This window comes from Suncus etruscus, chromosome 3, assembly GCF_024139225.1.
Source record: "Suncus etruscus isolate mSunEtr1 chromosome 3, mSunEtr1.pri.cur, whole genome shotgun sequence".
Classification (NCBI taxonomy): domain Eukaryota; kingdom Metazoa; phylum Chordata; class Mammalia; order Eulipotyphla; family Soricidae; genus Suncus; species Suncus etruscus.
Window position 1 is genome coordinate 83,879,015 of NC_064850.1, and position 17,764 is coordinate 83,896,778.

General features: G+C 35.5%; 1 protein-coding gene across 1 annotated transcript in view; it reads left to right on the forward strand.

Moving 5' to 3' along the window:
* Positions 1-17,764, forward strand: part of TRPM3 (transient receptor potential cation channel subfamily M member 3) — a 621,182-nt gene that overhangs the window by 355,274 nt on the left and 248,144 nt on the right. The window contains 1 exon segment of the mRNA XM_049770922.1: positions 17,178-17,301. Coding sequence (XP_049626879.1) covers positions 17,178-17,301 — 124 coding nt within the window.

The window sequence follows — 17,764 nt, forward strand, 5'->3', positions numbered from 1 at the left end:
TCATTTGTCTCTATCACATCTGGTGAGAGAAATTGGTTTCGATGGTTTCTATGCCAGCATGATTTAAACATAATTGAAATGTCAAGTGAAAAAGGAGGAAACAAATGTGAAACATGTTCACTTCAACTGTTCATTTTCATTTTTGATAATTTTGTAGTACCTTGTCCTTTTTTCTAAAATTTCCAGTAAGAAAGCATGTCAAACCTTAATAATGTTTTATAACTTTCTCAGAAAAGAAATGAAAAAAGTTGGGAAAACCTCTTACCCAAACAAAGAACAAAGGTGACTTTATTTTTAAAATAGTCACTTTTTGTAAACTACTTTTCAAGTTGATATTTATTGAGTGACTACTAACCACTCAAAAGCTTTAGGGGATGAAACTTTAAAACATGGCCCTAACTGTTCAGGAATTTATAATGAAGATTAAAAACAACATATGTATACAGAGATGTCACATACACTATGTTAAATATGCACTGTGCTTTAAGAGCATGGAGGAAAGAAACATTTGAGTGTGACATTTCCCTGACAATATATTCAAAGCATTAATTTCTCACAAAATGTCAGAGTAATCACTCTGTTGCTTCTCTTTCCCTTTCAATCAAAAACTGGGCCTAAACTGGAATCAGCATGAATGCCTGAGAAAGAAGTAGTATTTGACCCTCTCTTACATAATTTAACATAGACATAAAAATCAATCTAAATAGGATTTCAGAAAAGTCAGTAAAAACCAACTAATTTTGTAAGGTAGTTTGGTGGCATTTTGTATGCTGGTATTTTTTTTTTTTGATATGGAACTCTATATAACAACCTCTCTCATGAATAAAAAAAATGGTGTGGGCTTTAAAATTTCATAAAATGCATTTATAACTTATATTACTAAGGTATAGATATTAAGAATTCCTTGTATTTCTTCATTCCTCATTGGAAATGAATTGTGAGACAGTCTATATGACATTAAACCCTATATCTATGGACTGGAGAGAGAGTCAAGAATAGAAGGTGTGGGGCCGGAGAGATAGCATGGAGGTAAGGCGTTTGCCTTTCATGCAGGAGGTCATCGGTTCGAATCCCGGCGTCCCATATGGTCCCCCGTTCCTGCCAGGAGCGATTTCTGAGCCTGGAGCCAGGAGTAACCCCTGAGCACTGCCGGGTGTGACCCAAAAAAAAAAAAAAACCACAAAAAAAAAAAAAAAGAATAGAAGGTGCTTGTCCTGCATCTGGACTGTCTGGGTTTGATCCCCTGCACTCAATATGGTCCTTAGAGAACCAACAAGAATAATTCTTGAGTGGACAGTAAAAACTCCTGAGGATAACCTTGTGTGACCTATTAAACCCACCCATTCCCCCCCCAAAAAAATGCCTACAGCCTCAAGAAATATAGTAAATTAACATCTCACCTAGAATTGTCATCAATAATAGTTAACAGATAATGTTTCTGAAGTTTTAATGATTTTCAATGCAATTCTGAATTTTTGATCATGGGCCACAGGATTTATCAAAACTACAAACAACAGTGACCACCTGCTATACAAGCTACAACTATTAAAGCTCCAACCAGCTAAGAACTCTAAAGATGCAATAAGATAGCATACAAGGTTAACTCAAGTTAAGACAAGTCAAGGTTGTTTGTCTATAAACACCTGTTTAATTTCAATAAAATATATATTAATTATCTTAATTGTGAGACAAGTGTCCTAAAGTCAATGTACACATTTATTGTATTTTTCTGGGAGTATTCAGTGCAAATCAAGTGTCTATTCATAAATAGTAATTACTGAAGATCTTGAGTTTGTCCTCCAAACACTTCCAGCAATGATTCCTAAGCAGAGAGCAGGAACAGCCCTGGAGTACTACTGGGTATAACTTAACATTTACAGTCATATGCACATGCACACATGCACACAAACGCACATGCATGCATTCCAATAAAGACGGATGATGCTGAGGACACATCTGTGATAGATAAAAAATGATACCAAGGGCCCGGAGAGATAGCACAGCGGTGTTTGCCTTGCAAGCAGCCGATCCAGGACCTAAGGTGGTTGGTTCAAATCCCTGTGTCCCATATGATCCCCCGTGCCTGCCAGGAGCTATTTCTGAGCAGACAGCCAGGAGTGACCCCCGAGCATCGCCGGGTGTGGCCAAAAAACAAACAAAAAACAAAAAAAAATGATACCAAAATATGTTCATATGCCATGAATATCCTCTCCTTTTCTAGAATGAAAACAAAAATATTACGAATGACCCTACCAGACATTTAGGGAATACTACACTATGAAATTAAAAGTAAATATGAAACTTATCTCCAAAGTATTGGTGCAGGGAAGTGGACAGTGGTGAGTGGGTTGTTGTTGAAATATTGTACTGCTGAAACCCAATCAAGAGATACCTTGTAATTAATTAAAAAAGAAACTTATCTCCTTTATGCTTATTTTTTTATTGACAGTATGAAGCACATTAGTTCTTAAATTATCTAATTATACAAGACTCCACATGAGCATAAAGAATAGAAAAGGAGAAAAATTACTTTAGACTAATGTTTGGAGTTAAATTAATGGCCAATGGGCTTACTGATTATGGATAATCTATGAAAAAACTTTAAAGCAGTTAGGAACTAACATAATATGTACAGAAAATTCTATTTGGATCATTTATATAATGGAATTAGTAGTACTTTAGTAAATTATAAATTATTTTAAAGATAATTTCTGTTTAAACTTTCTGTCTCTCCTAACTGACCCTTTTCTCAACTGCATTTGAGGAATTGAAATTAGTCTTTTTTTTGGTGGGCAGACTTTTCAAATACTACACAAGGAGGTTGAAGACCATTTGCAGTGAATATCAACCAACAGGCCCAAGAATTCAATACTACCCCAGCTACCCTGGAGATGCTTGGAAACCTCCAGGGCTATTAGTGGTGATTAGGGACCTCTTGGACTTTACCCTGCTATGCTCTATGAGTCATAGTGCTGAAGCAGGACCACAGAAAGCATAAACCCTGTGCTATCTAACTGGCTCCTGAAATTACTGAAATATTTCTAACCTCCTAAAGCCAAAACCTAGTCTAAACATTTTATTTCATAAACTCTTTTATACCCTCTTTGTAAATAAGAAAATTAAGGAAAGAAATGGTTAGTAAATTTTATTCAAACCCTCATAGATATAGTCTGTCCAGGGCTGAACACAATTTTCATCTTTTCCCCTGTCCTAAATGTTGGTTAGCTTTTAGGGTACCAGTATTTTTATGTGCAAATTGCACTCATTCAATGTAGCCCTATTTCTGTATGTTTCAAAAGTTCTGAAACAATAAACATTTGATCATTCATTTTGCTTAGCTCTGTGCAATATTCATCTGGAAGGATTTCCACTTGGAATGAGCTCAGTATATATTTTATCCTTACAATTTTATCAGCAGGGAAGGCACCTGAACATGTGACTGTTGCTGTATTTTTTGGGAACACTTTGATTTCTACCCTTTTGCATGCTCTTAATCAAATCACAGATAAAACAAGAAATGTTGGAGCTAGCAAACACTAGCAAACATTCAGGATATCACCTAAATTCCTATTAGTTCCTGTATAAAGTGAACCATTTGGCAAATGCCTATTTACAGCACTGTCCAATAGAATTTACTGTGAGTAATCAAAATGGTTCACATCTCTAATATCATCAGGTACCCATTTTAGCTGGTCTAATAAAATTAAACTTTAAGTTTTATTTAAGGGTAATTAGTTTACACTTGACTTATCCAATATGACTAATGACTACTATATTGGATAGCACATATTTAACATTTCTGCAATCTTATACCACCAAAATGGAAATCCTTGAGTATATGACAGATTCCCTAGGTTGTTTGGCATTTGCCCCTTCAATTTACAATGAGGCTGTCATCCAAGAACCATATGTATTTATTATTTTAACAAATGTATTTTGAACACCTACTATTCATATAGTATGCTCTCAACCCTGGCAAAAGTATATGTAAGGGCAAGAGAGATAGTACAGATTTAAGGTACTTGCTTTGTATAATGTCAAAACTGATTTTTCTTTATTACCACATTTTTCCCTGAACACTACTACAGAGGACTTGGAGATGTCTGAGCATTCTAGGACCCTTTCATGAGTGTGGTAACCCTGAACCTCCTCGTCTTTGTTTAGAACTCATCCCACCCCAATAATCTCCAAAAAAAACCCCATACATGAAATAAACATGAGTAAATGTCTGCCACTGTGGATGTTTACTTTTAAAAGTTATGTAATTGTATGATTAATAAAATACTTAATGTAATACTTTAGAAGGAGAAAAGTAGAAATGGAAGAAGTCTTATATTACTGGATAATCTATCTTCAAGAATTTGATACGTACTGAGAGAAAACACATATAGCTAAGCAATTCTAGTCTAACTAAAATTTTCTTATATCATTTTTATTTGTGAAATTACATTAATTCATAGAACCATTTGTTCCTTGTAAGAGTAACTAAGTTTCTCTCTTATCACCCTCTACCAACCAGACCTTCTACCTTCTTTTCCCTTATAGATGTTCTATCTAAATACATATTGCTTAGAGTTAAATGTTTTTAACTGAGAAATAGAGAAATAATCCAGAGGGAAGGACATTTATCTAACATGAGGCTGATCTGGGTTTGATCCTCAATACCAGTATGGTTCCCCAACCACTGACAGGAGTGCTCCCGGATCACAGAGCCAAAAGTAAGTCCTGAGCACTACTTGGTGTAACCTTAAAACCAAGAGCAATAAATTAATGTTAACAAACAAAAGAAAAGTTGATTCTTTGGGGTAGAAGCAGTGAAATTTGTCACAGAACATATTGTACCCTCAAGGTATGTGCTTATTTCTCAATGACAGGCACTTTTACTGAGCTTTTTAGTAGCTCAAATTGCCAGATGGGAAACTTCAAAAAAACAGTCCCAGGAATCACATTTTAAGGTTATTTGCAAAATAAGATCAGCATTATTATTTATTAGAGGCCTTAACTTATATTTATATTAATTCATATTAATTAGTATTAATTTATTAATATTAATTATATAGTAATTATATTAACTTATATTTATATTAATTGGTTTATTTTGTTGAAAGCTGAGCTAAGTAACCTTTCAACCATTACTTTCCATCTACTTTTGTGTATGTTTTATTCAGATCAAACCAAATTTTCTTTGCAACAAATATACTTTACAATCATCAATATTAGTCAGCTACATTTAAATTCAAGTTTAACACAGAGCTTCATATATATACCAATTGCTCTATTTGTTGTACAAAATATTTGCCACTTTTGTTTTATTAGCCAAACAGGATGTCCATCCTACTCTAAGGATAAGTATTGAGAGAAGAGAAAAGACATGGCTAAGCAATGCTAATCTAACTAGAATTTTCTTAAATTATTTTTATTTATGAAATGACATTAATTCATAACACCATTTTTGACATGGGACAAAGGAACATAAGCTGATTGAATGTTACAAAGTAGGCATCTGCTTATTCCCACAATCAAACCAAAATATTCTTCTAAAGTCAACATTAAAATGTGTACAGTCCAGAGTCTAAAATTCTTACAAAGATACTGAAGAGATAGTCCAGCATAGTAAAGCACTTGCGTTCTATGTGGCCAATCTAAGTTCAATCCCTGCTTCTCATCTGGTCCTGGTCACTGCCAGGAGTAATTCTTCAGTACAGACCCAGGAGTAATACTTGACACTACTGAGTGTGGCCAACGCCCCCCCATATAAGCAGAATAAAACTGCAATCACTAGTGTAATAGTTCATAATACAAAGGAGTCAGACAAAAACAAATATTTTTGTGTTATATTTGTAGTAATTGGCACCACATTTTATTAAAATATAAAGAGGGGTAAACAAAATTGTCCTCACAGGAGTCAGTTTTACTATGTTTTGGATAAAGTCTAGCAGTGTAAATCAATGCAAGTGATTTGTACAACAAATTCAAGAACATACAATTAGACAAGGTTCTAGTATTCTTTGTTGATAGAACATTTCCAGAGATACTTGAGGAAATAGCAAGAAATGAACATGACTAGACAAACTATGACTATGTCATGTCTTAGTTAAGTAATATCTAAATTATATCTAAGTTAAATGTCATATATAAGCACCATATCTAAGTTGAGATGCTATTTTGCAAGTAATAGAGCATATTAATAGGGGTTAAGAAGAATCTGCAGGGATCATGTTTGCATTGTAGGAGCACTGGGTGGAGAATTGAGTGGATTCAAAGGAAACCCAATTTTCTTTCTGATGCCATCTGAATTTAGATATGATGGGGCATTAATCAAGATAAACAGATAATAGGATTAAGTTAATAGTTTAGAAATTCAGTTTTTTATTTTATCACTTTCTATCAGGGTTACCAAAACTAAAAGGTGCTGTGATTTTTTTCCTATTCATACAGACCCAAAAGTGATGTGAGGTCACTAAGAAAAATCCCCATTACTTTCAGTTGTGACTTAACCTGGACACTAAAGGTCAACCCAAACATCCATGTATTTCATTGAAAATGTACTTTATATCTAAATGTTGACAAGCACAAAGTGTAGGGTAAAATAGCACAAATGATAGTATTCATTAAAAATATAATGGTGCTTAGGTCAGGTATTCAAAGTATATATACATAAATACACACACATATATACACATATATGCTGCTAAATAAATGTGAATAAGCATCTGGATCAAGAGAGAAAATAATTGCTTGTTCTATGCTTTGAATTCAAATTTTCCAAATATTCATGAGTAATTATTAAAAGAAAATGGTGTTTTCCATTTAATCACTGTTATAAGAGTTAATTCATCTATGGGTATTTATTAATTCACCACTAATGTGTGATGCTTTATCTTTACACTATACAGAACAGATAAATACAATGCTTTGTGAAGAATTACTTGATAGATTGCCTCACTCCAAGATCATGACCATCAACATATTTGTTTAACTGTATATTTATAGTTTTCCTTATCAAAAGATATAATTTGTTCCATCTCTCCTCTTGAGTCTGGGGTGCTTTTAGTGATGTTCATTAGCTGAATGCAAGAAAATAACATCAGGGACTTCTGAGAGTGACACATCTGAAAACCTTGAAATTTCTACCAATGCCTCTTTGAACACTATCTCTTGAGATCCTCACTTTGAAAGAAGCCAGCTGCCAATTAAAAGATTGTTTATCTTCAAAACATCAGAAGTAGCAATAATAACCAGCCCTTAGTTCTTCCAGCCATTCCAGGTCAGGTACCAGAAATGGAAGCAAAGATGTCTTTTACATGTCCCAGTCGCAGCAGAGTGAATATTGAGAATTGACATATTGCTCCAGTTGAATTTTGGCTTAATTTAATTTGGTCCAGTTTACGGTCATACCCAATAGTACTCAAAGAGTGTTCATCTGGCTCAGTGTTTGGGGAACCATGTGGTACTTAGATTAGAACTTTGGTATCCAAAATCAAAACATGCTCTCTGTTCCTGGAGTTATATCTTCCCTCATCAGAACTGTCAGTTGAACCTTGATAGATGTGTTCAGTCATCTCACCTTCTCTTGCTGAAGCTTTAGATATCAAGGCCCAGAAACAATTTTCCCATCTACTTCTGCCTAAATGAATGACCCACAAAATTATCACCAAAACAAATAAATGTTTTGCATCATTAATTTAGAAAAAGTTATGACCTATAAACAGATTAGCATATTTATAACATACAGATGAATTGCATGATGTTAGGATTAAATAGCATTTATCTCTCTACCCTTAGCATAGTTCTTGGCACACAGGAGCCACCACTACTGTTTAGTGAATATGTGTGCAGATATCTCCATGAAGTTTTACAGGGCTCTACTATAATTATACTTCTTAAATTTGCTAAGTATCTCTATTTCCTAAAGAAATTAATGGCTTTAATTCTCTGAAGGGAAAATATTCTTTCTCCAATCTGAATTGAGAATGAGCTAATATCAGTGAGTTCACCAGGTATGCTGATCTTAGGAGAGAAAAAAGTCACTGCATACAGAAGTCCCAGCCGCTAACTATGCCACATAAGCAGGATAATATCCGTGAGCAAGAATCTTTATAGGACTGTGTTATAATAATAACAAAAACTTATGTCAAGTTACTGTGTCAGGTCAAAGATTCAATTATTTTATACTTTCAAAACTAGGAGATAAATTACCCATTTTACACATACCAAAGACATATAAAAGGACTAAGTAGCTAGCACCACATCATACAATTAGCAAGTGACAGCTAAGTTCTATACAAGATGGCCTTGGTGACTGTAACTTTTTTTTTTCACAATGTATCCTGACTATCTGGAAACAGTCATGCTTTTATCTGTATCTTAGTGCCTTGCTATTGAAAAGAAGTTATAACTTATTCAATATGAATAGAAAAAGAAAGAAAAATAATTCTCTAAGACCTCAGGAAAAGTATGTCATCTTTATATGCCCTTAATGTTATAGTTAGTAACAGGCCTTGGCTTCAAGAAAATAATAACATTTTATTTTGCTATATAGTAGTAGTGTATATATATATATAGCAAGTGTAATGTTCAGCAGTGCTCTGTGGGGCATGCAATGATGAAAATTAATGTCAGGATTGTTGCATGCAAAGTGTGTTCATCACCCCACTGAGACATATAACTTTTAAACACCAAATCTAAATGTATTCCAAGTTCTCTTCTGCCTCATTCTTTTATGAATATAAATTCTAACATTGTGGTACCCAAGGCTCTATTTGGGGAACCAAGAAAGACTATGTAGAAACTATGTAGGTCCTGTAAATTGCCAAAATGACCGACATAAAGGAGAAGAGGAGAAATACCTGCGAGGTATACAATAGACATTTATGAAACTATAGTTATTTCTTTTTATTTTTAGTGTTTCTGGACAATAGTCAATTTTAATTTTATTTTTAATAACTAGTTGCATTTCAGTTATAAAAAAGAGCACCCTCTTTAACAGTGCAACCTTCCCAACACCAATGTCTGCCACCTCCCTCTTCCCCAAACATCTTCCTGTATTCGAGACAGGCATTCTACTTCTCTCACTGACTACCGTTGTCATAATAGTTGTTAGTGTAGTTATTTCTCTAACTGCACTCAACACTCTGTGCTAAGCTTTGTATTGTGGGCTGATTCTTCCAGCCCTCATCTCTATTGCCTCTGGGTGTTATTACAATGATGTCTTTTATTTTTCTTAAATACTACAGATGAGTGAGACTATACTGTGCCTATCTCTCTCCCTCTGACTTATTTCACTCAGCATAATAGTTTCCATGTCCTTGACCACATACATTCAGTTCTACAGAAAAGGTGGTGTGAACCTAAAGGGAATAAGCACTGTTCAAAAAGGAATGTCCCACAAATGTTCCCAGATAAAACTTGAAGAATCTACACTGTTACTAGGTATGCTGTTGGCACTTTGTAAACAAACAAGTCAAGGTCAAGATTCTTGCTAAGAGAATTAACATTTGTGTTGAGCATATTAAACACTCTAAGAGTCAAAATAGCTTAGAGAAATATGTGAAGGAAAATGATCATAAAAAAAGATGCTGCCAACAAGAAAATGACTTGGGTTCAAATGACTTGGGTTCAAAGGCACCAGCTTTCTCTGTCCAAAAACACTTTGTGAGAAACACTGGAAAGAACCCTGGGCTGATAGAGTCCTATGAATTCATGGCATGATGGATGGTTTTTAAAAATTAAAAGACCAAGAAAAATACAGTGGGTAGGATGCTTGCCTTGTATATTGAACTTGGGTTCAATCCTCAACACCTCATATTGTCCCCAAGCATCACCAGAAGTATTGCATGGTATGACTCAAAAACAAAAACCATAAATAACTTAATGAATTACATAAAATATGTTTAAATTATTAAAAGTAAATGCTACAGTATTAATATAGATTTATGTAAATAAATTTTGGTACCTGAATAAGTTAACAGATCATTTTTATTCATATTGAATCTGAATAAATTAATAGAAAATATCTTGGCAGGATTTGAGAAGGGCTCCTTTTCTTCCCCAAACCATTATTCTAATCAAGCTCTCTTGGGGTTTCAATGAATTCTAAGTGCATTTACTAAATGTAGGAACAAATTCTACTTTTGGCATATAATACAATTGACAGAAGTGAGTTTGAACTGTGTAACTAGCAATTAAACAGAAGACTAATTGAAAACTAGGATTATTCTGAGTGATTTACTGGGATTACTTTAGTGGTTACTCTGAAAGCTGGCTGGATGTTGACCTATTTCAAATTCTATGGCTCATTTAACAAACTACTCATTTTAGAAAAAGGGAATCATAAGTAAAGAATTAAATAGAAACAGAAATACCAGATATAGTTTTTCTTCACTTCAACAACTATACATCTTTAATCAGAAATCCTTATTTTAGGCATACTGAAAATAATATTAGCACATTTGGAGCTAAAAATTAACAGTTTCCACAAATAGTCACAAAGCTTGTGAAAGATCTAATTCTAGAACTGAAATTTTACATAATACTATGACTATATTTTGATGTCAAGAAATGTTCAATTGCTATTCTAGTGTTAGAAAAGGAAATCTAAAATAGAAATCTAAGCTCTATTTTTACCAATAATTAAAATGTCACAGTCAAAAATTTTAAATTGTTCCAGTGTTGAACACTGAAAAAAAAAAACTAAAAAAGCAACAATTTTAAGAGCATAGGCTTCCAAATACCCTAAGAAATATGCTTCAGAGGAGACAGACCAAGTCTTTGTGCCAAAAAAAGAAAATATCTAGGTCAGTATAGCACATCCTTGTGAAAAAAATGGAGGCAAATATAATCCTTAGTAATCGAACTGCACTTTGCCACTATTCTTATTTCCTACTTTTTCCCATAATTTCACTAGCTTGATTGATTACTTTCATATATTCTTTACCACATTACAAGGAAATGAAAATAATTTACAACAAATATACTTGAATCTTGACCACCAGTGATGATAATTAGAAACCTGAAAGCCATATTGATAGATTTCAAACAAGAAAAACAGCACTGTGAATAATACCTCAATTTAATAGACCCAATTCAAGCACTACAATCAATTCAAGTATAAAGAACTTGCTTAAACCATGCTCTCCACTTGTGGAAAATGAAATACCTGTTTCTCTCACAAATTGTAATGGAGATCAAGTCACCTCTGTAATCTGTTGTGTCATATCTTGTAATTTTCTATGCACATTTCAGTTATACAGGATATTTTTGTTTTGTTTTGGGGTTACACCTGGCAATTCTCAGGAGTTTCTCTCAGCTTTACTCTCAGGAATTATTCCTGTTGGTGATCAGGGAGCAGCTGGAATGTTGAGGATCAAACACAAGTCAGCTACATATAAGGCAAGCACCCTATGTGTGTACTATCTGGTTTTAATTACACAGAATATTTCTAAAAGTGAATTTACAAAATAGCCTGATAAAAATAAGTCATAATAATGGTTTTTTGTTGTTGAAAGGAGGAGACTTTCAGGGTTGGAGCGATGATAGGTAGGGAAAGTACTTGTCTTGCACAAGACTGACCCATCCCTTCCATCCCATATTGTCCCCCAAGCAACAAGTATAATCTTAAGTGCAGAGCCAGAGTAACCCTTGAGCTTTGCCAGCTGTGACCCAAAAATTCAAAATAAATAAAATAAGAAAGATATTTCCAAATGTTGAGCAGCACTTATGGCATGTAAGCAGCATAAAAAATGAGTCAGGAAGATAGTTCAAAGATCTGGGAGACAGTAGGACAAGAGTATATGCTTTGTATATGTGAGAGCCAGATTAGAACCAGGGATCTCATACAGTTTTGGGAGTAATCCATAAATAACAACTTTGAAGGTAGCCCACTAACACTCCCAGGTGTGACTCTTTGGAAATGAGAGAAAGATAAACTGGGAGAGAAAGAACTTCTCTCTTGATGCAATCAGAATAAAATTAGTATGAAATTTTAAAAAAGAGCAAAAATAATGCTTGCATAACATTTAGTGGATACTAAATTGACACTTTGAAGAGACCAAATCACCTTTGATCCACCTAAAATCATTTACTCCATCCTCAACACGTATTATTCTTTGGAAATTCTTCTTGAAGTAGAATTTCATGGTTTATATTCCTAAATGCTTTAGTCAAAGCCACAACTTCAGTCAGTTGCCCAATGAAGCTAAAAAATTATGTGGTTCTAAAATTTCTTTCAGTCCTCAACCCCTGAAGACCATAATAAACTAAGATGAACATCATTCCTCAATACCTGCCCAGTGACAGGTTGGATATGAGTAACAGATTTTTCAAATAGTTAATGGCCTCAGGGAACTGGGAATTTATTACATATGTTTGGCAGTAGAAGAAAATGTATCAAAACTAGATAACTGCCGACAAATAATTGAATCTGTTATATGACTAATAGAGTATCCTTTGTTGCTAATCTCATAGTTGTACATGTGCTTGACATCATTCAACATTTTAGAAATGCCTGCATGGCCCGAAACCATAAGATATATAGAACAATACATAGGCAAAATACTCCAGGACATTGAGACTAAAGGCATTTTCAAAGAGGAAACTGCACTCGCCAAGCAAGTGAAAGCAGAGATTAACAGATGGGAATATACTAAACTGAGAAGCTTCTGTACCTCAAAAGAAATAGCGCCCAGGATACAAGATTCCCCCACTGGTTGGGAGAAACTATTCACCCAATACCCATCAGATAAGGGGCTAATCTCCAAAATATACAAGGCACTGACAAAAATTTACAAGAAAAAAACATCTAATCCCATCAAAAAAATGGGGAGAAGAAATGGACAGACACTTTGACTGCGGGGTCCTGCAAGCCCCCCGGAGGAGCCCGGCCAGCAGGAATCAGTCGAGAGGCTTACGGACGACCGCACCTTTATTTAGCAGGGCTAGAAGCACGACCACACCTGTGAAAAATCTAAGAGAGGTTAGTAATAATGACCTTAGACGATCAGACCATTCAAAGGTGATTTTATTGGGGTCCTGCACCTCTTATATAGGGAAGGTGAAGGGGGCAGGCAAAAGGCATGTCAATCATTCGTTTGGCGGGCAAATTGCTTCATTATTCCAAATAAGGTATAAGCCCAGTATAGGTAAGAAGAAACAAAGAGAGTAAATAATTTTCCAGAAGGGAGGGAGAAGCAGTGACAATCTTGCAAGCACTCCTAAATCAGCAGCTTTCAAGGAATTGCCCTATGACCCTAAAGTAGGGTTTGCAGACCACTTTCCAGAACTCTCAGCAGGTTTTATGGTGGGGCAAGCTCTGTTGCATAGGGCGATGAGGTTTAGCTATTAACTCAGGAATGTAAGTTATAGGGAGACTTGGCTCCATGGTATCAGGCAGTGTCTTCCTCCCCTAGGCTGAGGTTACTTATTACTTGATGGTTGCCTTTTTCCTGTTGGTATATGGGCTTATAGCAAACAGCACTTAGCACTGAAAAAATGGCAGGGAGTTTTGCAAAAGTAACCACTGAGTCAGTCACGGTAGCCAACATTTGACAAAGAAGAAATACAAATGGCCAAAAGACACATGAAAAAATGCTCCACATCATTAATCATCAGAGAGATGCAAATCAAAACAACTATGAGGTACCACCTCACACCCCAGAGATTGGCACACATCACAAAGCATGAGAACAAGCAGTGTTGGCAGGGATGTGGAAAGAAAGAAACTCTTATCCACTGCTGGTGGGAATGCCATCTAGTTCAACCTTTATGGAAAGCAATTGGAGATTCCTCCAAAAACTGGAAATCGAGCTCCCATACGACCCAGCTATACCACTCCTAGGACTATACCCTAGGAACACAAATATACAATACAAAAATCCCTTTCTTACACCTATATTTATTGCAGCACTATTTACCATAGCAAGACTCTGGAAACAGCCAAGATACCCTTGAACAGATGAATGACTAAAGAAACTGTGGTACATATACATGATGGAATATTATGCAGCTGTCAGGAGAGATGAAGTCATGAAATTTTCCTATACATGGATGTACACGAAATCTATCATGCTGAGTGAAATAAGTCAGAGAGAGAGAGAGAGAGAGAGAGAGAGATGCAGAATGGTCTCACTCATCTATAGGTTTTAAGAAAAATGAAAGACATTCTTGCAATAATAACTTTCAGACATAAAAGAGAAAAGAGCTGGAAGTTACAGCTCACCTCATGAAGCTCACCACAAACATGGATGAGTTTAGTTAGAGAAATAACTACGTTTTGAACTATCCTAATAATGAGAATGTACGAGGGAAATAGAGAGCCTGTCTAGAGTACAGGTGGGGGTTGGGTGGGGAGGAGGGAGATTTGGGACATTGGTGATGGGAATGTTGCACTGGTGATGGGAATGTTGCACTGGTGATGGGTGGTGTTCTTTACATGACTGAAACCCAAACACAATCATGTATGTAATAAAGTTGTTTAAATAAATTTAAAAAAGAATAAAATAAAAAAAGAAATGCCTGCATGGGTTCATGGGCAAGTAGACACAGGCTTATGACTTTACTCTCCAAAAAAATGAATTGTATATACATTTGCCAGCATAGCACTTCCTACCTTAAAATTTTTAATGAGTTCTTATGATCTGGGAGATAAAAACCAAAACCTCTAATGAAACCTCTAACCAAAACCTCTAACTTCTAATGATGTTTCTCATCTTACAACTGCACACCCTATCCAAAATGATATTTATTCTCTTCTTTTTTGCTTTCGAGTTTTTTGTTTGTTTGTTTGTTTTTTGGTTTTTGGGTCACACCCAGCAATGCTCAGGGTTTATTCCTGGCTCTATGCTCAGAAATTGCCCTCGGCAGGCACAGGGGACCATATGGGATGCCAGGATTCAAACCACCATCCTTCTGCATGAAAGGAAAATGCCTTATCTCCATGCTATCTCTCCGGCCCCTCCTTTTTGCTCTCAATGCTCCAACCATACTTTTATTTTCTCCATGTCAGATTATTTCAATTGTTTAATCTGCCAAGAATCTTTCTATTTAGCCCAACTCTAATCACCTTCCATATCTGATAGTGTTCATTCATTCTTCAAGACAATATTTTTTCAGATAATTTACCCTTTTTCCCCCAATCAATCTGTCATGTCTCTATATTTTTACCACTGCTGTTCTCAGATGATGTTGTTTCATCGTCCTACTCTAGTGATATGTAAGTTCACTGAGCTTGAAGAGTATATATTATCTATCCCAGTTTTCAGTGATACTGTCCACTAGTGTCTGGCAATGAATTGTCATCATTAAGGTGTGGTAAGTGAGTAAATGAGTGATTTTCAACTCATCCACAACTGGGCTCACAAAGTCCCCAGGAATAATTTAGTAATGAGGAGAGAGGTTCAGAGTCACTGTCTTTTTCTAAGTGTGAGAATTTATGATATCAGTTTTCCTAGGATAAGGAAAACAAAATCCTATTTCCCTCTAGTTGACCTCTCAGGATCCTTGGTATAAGTTTGTCATAGGGAATGTAGCCTGCCCAAAGCAGGACCACCACAATATCCTATCAGGTTCATGTGAATCCTCATACACACTGGGGCACAAAAGGCCACCAATATACCACTCTTAAGCCTTCTCTCTTTCCTTTTTAAGAGCAGAATTTGCCATGCTTTACATTTAAGAAGTTTCAGAATTTACTGTACAAATAGCTACATTGATAAGAAAAGCATTGGTGTAGTGCACTGGTTGTAAAAAGAGACAGATGCTACCATGAAAATAGATCTGGACAAAATATCTGAACAACTTACTCTTACTTGTTGAGTGTCTTAAAGCACCTGATTCTTTGTGATTAAAATGTCCTCCTCTTTAAATTTATACTTTGCTAGCCTATAATGTTGCTTCAGGTACCAAATGAGATAGTCATATTCTATCTCACATAGGAGTTACTGGTAACTCATAAATAGAAACTACTTTTAACAAGTGAAAAAGGAGACAAATTATGATACTTTTGTCACTATTCCCTAAAAGCAATTTCATTTTTCTTATTTGTGTAGTATCTGTTAATAAAAAAGTGAATTTTCATTTGATGACTAACAGAAGTAGTTCAATTCTCCCCCAGGCTAGTCAGAGAGGAGTTAATCAATTGAGATTAGTCCATATTCCAGAGAAAACTAAATATTGTTTGGATAGAATAAATCTTCCTTTATTTTCTGTAACATAAAAACAATCTTTAAAGTAATCTGTATTGTACTTTCCTAGGGGTCAGATTTTTGGCTAGATGATGTATAGCAAATGTTCAAGATAAATAATGAGTGAAATGGAAGAGCAGATATAAGCTACCTCCTACATGGAATTACTAGTCCAATTCAAGAATCCATTACTAAGATGAGTCCTATATTTCAACAATTAGAGTAAAATTTTGAAGTTGAAACCTGTTTCCTTTGAATAAATGGCAGAGAAAATTCTTAAGAAGGAGCAAATGATTACTTAGAAGCATAAAGTAACATGACATTGGATACATGCTATTCAAAATAAGAAAACAAAAAAACTCAGTCATTAATCTTCTTTACTGGTCAAGTTCTGGACTATTAACATTAATTTTGGAGGAAGGAGTTGGATTATTCCACACATTCTCAGGGCTAACTTCTGGCCCTGTGCTTAGAGTTCACTTCTGGTAGGACTCAGGATACCATATGTGGTATAAGGGATGAAGCTTGATTAACTGCATACAAGACAAGCACTCTAGACCCACTGTACTATCACTTCTGCCTTAACATGGGTTTCTAGTACACTGTTGTTTTTTGATTTTTTTTTGTTTTTTTTTGTTTGTTTGTTTTGTTTTGGGGCCATACCTGGTGATGCTCAAGGGTTACTCCTGGCTATGCGCTCAGAAATCGCTCCTGGCTTGGGGGAGCATATAGGACTCGGGGATCTAACCAAGGTCTGTCCTAGGCTAGCACCGGCAAGGCAGACAGACACCTTTACGGCCTTACAGCTCCAGCCGCCACACTGTTGTTTTTCATTTTATTTGTCACAGTCTTGTTATTATGGGAAATATACACATAGAAATAATTCTCAGCTGTGATAAATCTTTATAATACTTTTTTTGTGTTCATTTTTATTTCTCAGCAATATAAGTTTAATTGGAGATAAAGTCACCAGGTTTGGCCATTGTTTTTCAATTGCAGGCTTATAAATGAATCTTTGAGGGATCAACTGTTGGTGACCATCCAGAAGACTTTCACATACACTCGAACCCAAGCTCAGCATCTGTTCATCATCCTCATGGAGTGCATGAAGAAAAAGGAACTGGTATGTTGCTGCAGATGTGTTAGAGTTGCTAAGCAGAACCTTCGTGGGGTCCGGGAACCTTTCACGGGGAGAGAAGCAGGAGCACGAGTGGACGAATATGAAATATGAAATAAATGAGAACACACATTGTATGGGGACTCACGTCCAAGAGACGAAAGAGAAATTTATTTTTCAGACGATGACATTTTAAGCACAGGCTCTGGAATGCAGGGTGTCCTCAGGGAGAACAAAAGAGTGGGAGATGTTCAATGAGGGACCAAACCTTAAATTTACATATTAAAAGACCTTTCTTCAGGTGAGAGAGAACTCTGCTGGAGGGCAGTGAAACCAGAACTAGAGATGTTTTTGGTTTAGTAAAAAGCAGGTTTTTCAAGATACCAGGAGGAGAGAGACAGAGATATTTATGATGTCTATGTAGTAGCCACAAAATAGATTTTAGGGGGGACGGAAATAATTGTTTACC